Source organism: Rhinopithecus bieti, unplaced genomic scaffold (genome assembly GCF_001698545.2).
Source record: "Rhinopithecus bieti isolate Rb0 unplaced genomic scaffold, ASM169854v2 scaffold_2888, whole genome shotgun sequence".
In the NCBI taxonomy this organism is placed as follows: domain Eukaryota; kingdom Metazoa; phylum Chordata; class Mammalia; order Primates; family Cercopithecidae; genus Rhinopithecus; species Rhinopithecus bieti.
The window spans coordinates 3,270,270-3,279,802 of record NW_016804209.1 but is presented as its reverse complement, the minus strand read 5'-3'; the positions used below and the strand labels follow the sequence as shown (position 1 = coordinate 3,279,802).

The 9,533-nt window shown below is 37.3% G+C and overlaps 1 protein-coding gene across 9 annotated transcripts in view; it reads left to right on the top strand.

The window, feature by feature from the left end:
- The window catches only part of PSD3 (pleckstrin and Sec7 domain containing 3), a 720,908-nt gene that overhangs the window by 647,875 nt on the left and 63,500 nt on the right, over window positions 1-9,533 (top strand). For all 9 annotated transcript variants that reach the window (XM_017867267.1, XM_017867272.1, XM_017867266.1 and 6 more), the window contains one exon: window positions 3,393-3,463. In XM_017867267.1, the coding sequence (XP_017722756.1) occupies window positions 3,393-3,463 (71 nt within the window). The remainder of the gene's footprint in view (window positions 1-3,392; window positions 3,464-9,533) is intronic.

Below are 9,533 nucleotides of genomic sequence, written 5' to 3'. Positions count from 1 at the left end.
GCAGCACTATTCACAATAGCAAAGACTTGGAATCAACCCAAATGTCCATCTGTGACAGACTGGATTAAGAAAATGTGGCACATATACACCATGGAATATTATGCAGCCATAAAAAAGGATGAGTTTGCATCCTTTGTAGGGACATGGATGCAGCTGGAAACCATCATTCTTAGCAAACTATCACAAGAACAGAAAACCAAACACCGCATATTCTCACTCATAGGTGGGAACTGAACAATGACATCACTTGGACTCGGGAAGGGGAACATCACACACTGGGGCCTATCATGGGGAGTGTGGCAGGGGGGAGTGCATTGGGAGTTATACCTGATATAAATGACGAATTGATGGGTGCTGATGAGTTGATGGGTGCAGCACACCAACATGGCACAAGTATACATATGTAACAAACCTGCAAGTTATGTACATGTACCCTAGAACTTAAAGTATAATAATAAAATAAAATAAAATAAAATAAAAAAATAAAAAACAAGGTACAGCACAAAAACAAAACAAAAAAAAAGAAAAACAATGATGTCTGTTTCAGTAGCACTAAAACAAACACACCCAAAAAAAAGCTAAATTAAGGATAGAGGCAGATTACTGGAATCAAAACCCTACAAGGTTCTTGTATTTTCAAGAAGGAGAGCAGTTGATTATCTTCGGACCTTAAGTATGCATAGTAAAAACTTCAGTGAAAAGATGGGCTCACATGTAAAACAGTGTCTTTTAATCAGATACCTGGATATGAAAGGATGGCAGCCTATTGATTCCCCACTGCTCTTGTAGTTAAAGCCTCTCAGTTGCTACATTAGGCTTCTTGTCGTTAATCTTCTCACTCTTCTCACTTTTCCTCTCATCAAGTTCATTATATGAAATTACAACTCTTTACGGAGTTCTGTGTGTTTAATAACACACATGTTGTGAAATCACTTTAACTCTCTCTACAGGCCTCATGATGAGGACCAGTGCTTGTGATTCATTAATGTCCAGCTCATTGTGTTTTACCTGAAGAGCCTCGCCAAGCGTCTGATGGCAGCAGCGGCACTGTGTGTGTGGTTGTTTGTCAAGTCAGAGCAGTTGCACCTGCTTTAGAGGGCCTTCCCAGCCCACGGTGCACGGTGGTCCCTTCTTCCCCTGAATTCTGCTTGTTGGCACCCATCTGTCTCATGTAAGATGGAAGTATCAATAGTACCTTACTCTTATCATTATGATATGAGTTAAATGGATTAATACGTGTCAGAGCACTTAGAGCAGTGCTTTTATACCACGCCAGCTAAATACTGGTGAATAATTGCTCCCTAGTTATCTTTTTGGGAGGATTATAGGTTGTTGCATCCATGTGTTAGATAACTAAATTGTAACTGGCCAAAGATAAGGTTAAGTTGTATACTTCTGTGGGAAATAGAAAAGTAGAGAGTATAGTAAGTGAGTACAATTAGTAAGTCAGTTACTAAGTAACTGACTTAGTGAGTATTAGTCACTCATGAGTGACTTTTAAAATCACATTTCACTTGGAGAGCTCTTTGGAATCTGTCTCTAGTAGGCTTAGTGTAGTCATGAGAAAGAACTGTTTAAAATTTTGTAAACGTGTATTCGGATTCATAGATTTACTGCAAAAGTAGAAACATAGATGTACAGATTTTTAAACTAAAGGGATCTCAAGATGCCAATAAATTAGCTTTAGGGCTTGGGGAAAGCCTTCATACTTCAGGGCCTATGGCTCCTCTGTTGAAAACCAAAAGATTTTCTCTAGGTTCCATACCAGCATTAGCCAGTGCTTTGCCTTAAGTTCTAGGAATTACCCACGTTTTAAAACGAAGCAAAAGTACAGCTGAAGTACAGCGCAGTAGAGTGACTTGTTAGGGGCTGCGGAGGGGGAGGATAGGTTTCAGAACAGGTAACATTGTGAAGGGTCTGGAAACCAGTGGCTCTGCTTTCAGGTCAGGTGCCTCCTGCACACCATGCCGCCTGGGGTCCTGCTCTGCAGCAGCCCTCTCGGCCCTGGTCCCTTCTGTGTGCACAGTACTCATGTGAGCAGTATCAGAATTTCACATCTGTTGAACAATGTAGTGAATGTTTACATTACACATGATGTATGGTTATCTTTTTTTTTTTTTTTTTTTGGTTATATATATTTTTAGTATACCTTTCAGCCTCACCTAGTGAAGACAGAAGGGATGATATTTATTATCTCCCTTGCAAACCTGCAGGGCGGATATTTTGACTCCTTTCTTGCCAGGTGGATATCTCAGTATGGTGTTGGCAGGATTGCCTGTGTTCTGTAAGTGGCTATTCACCTAGTTCCAAGTCTAAGAATTCTTGAGTATTCAGTCAAAAGAGATTTAAAGGATTTGGTTAACAATAATGTACTTTCTGTTGTAATCAGGTATCCAAGTTAAAGACGGACTATAGACAGCCAAGTGTTTGATACAGAGCATGAGTAAATGGCTCTCCCTGTCTATTTCGGCAGACATGTTTAGAAAAATGACGTTCAAGCAATAACATTTTCCAGTTACAGATTTTAATTTTATTAAGATAATAAATCCTATACTGTTTTGCTAATCTAATGCTTTTTACTTGAGGACAATTTGTAAGAGTTTATGTAAGTCAATAGAGAAAATCTACTTTATATCCAGGAAAATATAGACAGAAGAAATTTAAGAATTTCTGAAAGAATTAATTAATTTGGAGAATTTGTATGATTGTGTTATTGTCTGCCTTGCACTGTGCTAGGTTTAGTGAATTCTAAAGGTGAAGGATACCTCCTATCAAGACATTCATAGTCTAGTGAAAGAGACATTTAGACAAAAATAGTACATTACAGCAAGATTCTCAGTAGAGATATGCACAGGTTGCAATAGGAGTAATAATAATTAAACTTGCAGTCTGGTTGAGGGAGGTGTGGGAGAAATGCCAAAAGCAGTCCTTTCATATTCTGAGACTACTTTATGATTCCTAGAATCGTTGAAGAAGCTGTAAAGCACTCTGGTACATGACCTTTTTAAGCTTTCTCTTGGATTGCTATGTATATCCAGTATGCCTCCGGTGCTTACCCAGTCTGTAGTCAGCCATGCTACCTGGCTTTTCAGCCTTCTCTTCTTCCTAGTTGTGGGACCATTAGCAAGTTATTGCCCTGTGTTTCGGTTTTGTAAGAAGAAGAAAGCAATAGTACCAACTTGGTAGGATCCTTGTAAATGTTAAGATCGTATATGGAAAACATTTTAGAATGCTGCCTGGTATACCATAAGGCTCAGACAATTTTAGTTCTTATTGTTATTAGTTTTGGTAGCTGGGTAGAATATTGAAACACTGTCACCATGTTGATCATTTAGATTCTCTTTCTAAAATGCTGATGTCAAATAAAATTTTACATTTTTCCCCCTTTCTAGCTCCAAGAGGAAAACGAGGATGGAAAACCTTTTATGCTGTACTGAAGGGAACAGTTCTTTACTTGCAAAAGGTAAAAGCAAAGTGGATAAATCCACTAAATTTGATGAAGTAATTAAACGAGGTCCAGTATATGTATATACAGTAGTCTCTCTTATCTGTGGTTTCACTTTCTGCAGTTGGTTTGCTAATGTTAAAAAATATTCAATGGAGAATTCCAGAAATAAACTATTTTAAATTTTAAATTGCATGCTGTTCTCAGTAGCATAATGAAATCTTTCTCAGTCCTGCTCCATCCTGACCAGATGTGAATCACCCCTTTGTCCAGCATAGCCATCCTATATTCGCCTATCCTTTAGTCACTTAATAGACGTCTCTGTGATGAGATCAGCTGTCCAATTATCGCAGTGTTTGTGTTCAAGTAACCCTTATTTTACTGAATAATAGCCCCCAGAGAACAATGGTGGTGGCATATTGTTATCATTGTTCTATTTTATTATTAGTTATTATGGTTAATCTCTTACTGTGACTAATTTATAAATTAAATTTTATTTTATATAGATATGTATAGGAAAAACATAGTATACAGTCATCCCTCCATGCACACAGGGGATCGGCTCCAGGACCTCCCTTATATACCAAAGTCCCCACGTACTCAAGTCCTGCAGTCAGCCTTGTAGAATCCACGTATAAGAAAAGCGGGCTTCTGCATACTCGGGTTTCATGCCCCACAAGTGCCGTATTATCGGTCCTCATTTGATGGAAAACAATCCGCATTTTAGTGCATCTATACAGTTCAAGCCCATTTTGTTTAAGGGTCATCTATATATAGGGTCCGGGACTATTCAAAATTTCAGGCGTCCACTGGGGGTCTTAGAACGCATCCCGCATGGAGAGATAAGGGGAGCCTACTGTAGTACGTATTCTTTATTCATCCTTCAGTGAACACTTAGGTTGTTGCCACCTTTTGGCTATTGTGAGTAATGCTATAGTGAAGTGCAAGTGGAGTGCAAATATCTCTTCAAGATCCTGATTTCATTTCTTGTGGATAAATACCCAGAAGTGGTACTGTGGGGTCATATGGTTCTGTTTTCAGTTTTTTAAAGAAACTCCATATGGTTTTCCAAAGCAATGTAGCATTTTATATCTGAACAACAGTACTTAAGGGTTCCAGCTTCCCCCCATATATGTGTTGAATTTATCTGAGCTCTGTGTTCCATTCTGTTGGTCTATGCATGTTTCTGTCTTTATGCCAGACCCATATTGATTTGGTATTGTAGCTTGGTAATATGTTTTGAAATCAGGAATGTGAGGCCTACAGCTTTGGTCTTCTTTTTCAGTATCGTTTATGGCTTATTCAGAGTCTTGTGATTACGTATATATTTTAGAATTTTTTTTCTGTTTCTGCAAAAAATCTCACTGGAATGTGCATAGGGATTTTATTGAATATGTAGGTCACTGTAGGCAGTATGGACATCTTAATAATGTTTAGTCTTTGAATCCCTGAACATGGAATGTCTTTTCATTTATTTGTGTCTTCTTTAATTTCTTTCAGCAGTGTTTTATAGTTTTCAGTGTATATGTCTTTTGCCTGCTTGATCAAGTTTGTTCTTAAGTATTTTTCTACTACTTTTTGATGCTGTTGTAAATGGTATTCATTTCCTTTTCAGACTGTTCATTGTTAGTGTATAGAAGTGGAACTGATGGTTGATTTTGTATCCTGCAACTTTCCTGAATTTGTTTATTCTAATAAGCTTTTGGGGAATCTTTAGGTTTTCTACATATAAGATCATTTGAAACTGTTTCTCATTTGAGGGTTTTTTATCGTGAAAAGATATTGAATTTCATCGCTTTCCTGCATCTATTGAGATATTCGTGTAATTTTTATCCTTTGATCTGTTAATGTATTTTATTGCTTTGACCGATTTTCATAGTTGAACCACCTTTACATCCCAAGGATGCATCTCACTTGGTCATTGTATATGATCTTTTTAATGTACCGTTGAATTCAGTTTGCCATCATTTTGTTTAGAGTTTTTGCTTTTATGTCCATAATGGATATTGGCAAGTAGTTTTCTCATAGTGCTGTTTTCTAGTTTTGATATCAGGGTCATGCTGGCTGTGTAAAATGAGTTTGGAAGTGTTCCCTTCTCTTCAATTTTTTGGAAGAGTTTGAGAATGACTGGCATTAGTCGTTTAACTGTTAGGTAGAATTCGCTGGTGAAGCCATCTGGTCCTAAACTTTCCTTTGTTGGAAGGGTTTTCATTACAGATTCAATGCACTTATTATTATAGATCCTTTCAGATTTTCTAGCTCTCCATACTTCAGTCTTGGTAGATTATAGGTTTCTAGTAATTTATCCCTTTCTTCTAGGTTTCCCAATTTGTTGGTGTATAATTGTTCATAATAGTTTCTTAGAATCCTTTTGGTTTATGTGGCATCAATTGCAATGCCTCCTGTTTCATTTCTGATTTTTTTATTTGAGTGTTCTCTATTTTTTTCTTAATCTAGCTAAAGGATTGTCAATTTTGTTTATCTTTTGAAAAGAAATTTTTAGGTTTTTTTTTCATTTCTCTATTTCATTTATTTCTGCTCTAACCTTTAATTAGATTTTCATTTATTTCTACTCTAACCTTTATTGTGTCTTTCCTGTGCTAACTTTGCATTACTTAGTTCTTTATCTGGTGTAAAAATAGGTTGTTTATTTAAATCTTCCTTCTTTTCTAATGTGTTTCTTGCCATAAACTTGCCTATTGGTACTCCTTTTGTTTCCTTCCATAAGTTTTGGCATATTGTGTGTCCATTATTGTTGGTCTCAAATTATTGTCCAGTTTCCTTTTTGATTTTTTTTGACCTGTTGATTGTTCAGGATCATGTTGCTTAATTTCCACATATTTGTGAAGTCTCCATTTTCCTTCTGCTGTTAATTTCTACTTCGGTTTCTTTGTGATTGGAAAATGTGTTTGCCATTATTTCAGTCTTCTTAAATTTGGTAAGATTTGTTTTGTAACTTAGAATTTTATCTGTCCCAGAGAATGTTCTGTGTGCACTTCAGAAGAATATATATTCTCATGCTGTTGAGTGGAATGTTCTGTATATGTCTTCTAGGATATTTGGTCCACTGTGTTTTTGAAGTTCTCTGTTTCTTTATTGATCTTCTGCCTAGAAGTTCTGTACATTATGGAGAGTGGGGTGAGGAAATATCCTACTCTTGTTAATTTCTACCTTCAGTCCTGTCATTGTTTACTCTATATATTTGTGTGCTGTGATGATGGATGCATATGTATTAATAATTGTTATGCCTTTGTGATGAAGTGACTCATCATTATATGTCATTCTTTCTCTCTTGACAGTTTTTTACTTATTTTGTATAATATAAGTATGACTACCCCTCTGCTCTTTTTATTACCAATTGCATGTAATATTTTTTCCATTCTTTCACATTCAGGTGTATGTGTCTTTAAATCTAAAGTGAGTCTCTTGTAGACAGCATATATTTGGGTGGCGCTCTCTCTCTCTCTCTCTCTCTCTCTCTCTCTCTCTCTCTCTCTCTCTGTCGCTGTCTCTCTCTCTCTCTCAATACATTCAGCCACGCTCCCAGCTTTGATTGGGAGTTTAATCCATTTGTATTTAGAGTAATTATCAATACAGAAAGACTTACTCTTGCTATTTTGCTATTTATTTTCTTTTCTGTCTTGTCACTTTTTTACTTTACTCTTATGAGTATTCCTTTCTGTTTCACTGATTTTTTTTTTGTAATAACCTTTATTTCTCATTTTCTTTTGTGTGTCTTTTAGGGGTTTTTTTGTTTGCTTACCATGGGGTTTACATAAAACAGTTAAAATGATCTATTTTAAGCTGATAATGATTTCAAGTCATATGACAAAACTATACTTTTATTCCCTCACAAATTATATCCTTTTTTATTGTGTTCCCACTAATGTATATTTATAGGTAAAGTATTTTAATACTTTTTGAAAAATTTCTATACCAGAGTTAAAAGTCATTTACACACCACTATTACAATATTAAAGTATTGTGTATTTTTCCTACATATGGTCAGCACTCCATATCAGTGATCGCTGCATTTGAGTTCAACCAACCTGAGATTGAAATATTCAGAAAAAAAAGTTCCACAAAGTTTCAAAAAACAAAACTTGAATTTTCCACACGCTGAGTACTATGTTGAATCTATGCCAATGTAGTGATATGTAGGCCTTTTATTAGGTATCATGAGTAATCTAGAGATGATTTAAAGTGTACAGAAGGGTATACATAGGATATATGCAAATACTGTGTCATGTTATGTAAGCGACTTGAGCATCTGTGGATTTTGGTATCTATCAGGGATCCTAGGACAAATCCCATGGATACCAAGCCCTGTCTCTGTTTACTTTTGCCATTGTGCTTTATACGTTCATGTTTCTGTTCAGCATTCTTTCATTTCAAGTTGAAGAACTCCTTTTAGACTGTCTTGTAAGGCAAGTCCAGCAGTAATGAACTCTCAACTTTTGTTTACCTGAGAAAATACTGTCTTTCATTTTTAAAGGGTAGTTTTGCTGGATGTAATATGCTTGTGTGGCAAGTGTTTTGTGTGTGTGTGTGTGTGTGTGTGTGTGTGTGTGTGTGTGTGTGTGTGTGTGTGTTTGAGCACCTTGAACATATCATCACAGTCACTTCTGGCCCTGGATCATTTATGCTGAGAAATCCACAGACAAATCACTTTTCTTTTGCTACTTTCAAAGTCTTTTCTTTTTCTTTGACTTTTTATAATTTTGTCATTGGTCCCAGTTTAATTCATTTCCATTAATCCTGGTTGTCATTAGGCTTCTCGAATCTAGATGTCTGTTTCCTTCCTCAGATTTGAAAAGTGTTCTGTAAATAAGCTTTGAGCCCTCTTTGTTCTTTCTGCTGTTTCTTGGATTTCCATAATGTGTTGGTCTGCATGATGGTGTGTACCATTAATGTCTAAGGCTCTCTTAACTCTTTCTCATTCTTATTTATCTTTGTTCTCTGAGTGGATAATTTCAAATGGCCTGTCTTCAAGTTTGCTCATTCTTTCTTCTTTGTTTTCTGCTCTTGAGCCTCTCATCTGAATTTTTCAGTTGAGTTATGGTATTCTTCAGCTTGAAAATGTCTTTTTAGTTCCCTTAAATATTTTCTCTGTGTTGGTATTCTCATTTTGTTTATTTATCTTTTTTTTTTTAGCTTGTTGAGCATCTTTACAACGGTTATGCAGGTAATTCGTATACCTTTGTTTCTTTAGGGTCGATTTCTGGAATTCATTTTGTTCCATTGAACCATGTTTTCCTGTTTCTTCCTGTCTCTTGTAGCTATATTGGGATCTGCATGTTTGAAGAATCAGCTACCTCTTCCAGTATAGAGGCTGACTTGCTAGAGCAGGAGCCCCTCACCAGTCATCTTTGCTAGAGATTTTAGAGAACTCTGAATCCTTTTTCAGGAGCCCATAATCCTTGCACCCTCTGATGTCTGTCTTCAATACTGCAAGTTATCTCGTTTTAGAGCCGGAAGCTACCCAGCTGTCCCCTGTTCTAAGCAGCCACCAAGCCCTCAGTGTATGCCATCAGTGCCCCGAATCAGGAGAGTCAGATACCACTCCCTCAGACAGCCCTCCAAAAAGCCAGAATGCTGAATGCATACTCTGCTCCACTCTCTCTCTCCCAAGGGAGAAATCTCCAGTTGTGTGCACCTCCCAGTTACGCTAAGCTGTGCCAGCCACAGCAAGCCACCTGTCTGTCTACTCTGTTCTAAGTGTCCTTCAGGCATCCAAACTATGCTAGTTCTGTTAGTGCTCCGAATGAGGTGAGACAGAAATTATTCCCTTGGGACTAAGAAGAGCTGGAATGAGGGTGACCCAGTCTACCGTTCTTCAGCCCTCCCAAAGTAGAAGCTTCAGGCTGATCACCTTTTCTCCCAATTGCATCAAGCTGTGCTGACTACAGCGAGCCACCCACCACTTTCCTTTGTTCTTAGCAGTGCCCAGGTATCCACACTATTCCAGTTCCGTCAGTGTTCCAAGTGAACCAAGGTAAAGCCATTACCCACGCAGCCCTCTGAAAAGCCAGAATATCAGAGATCTCTTTACTTTCCCCTGTGAGAGATGTCAGGGGCCAGGACGTTC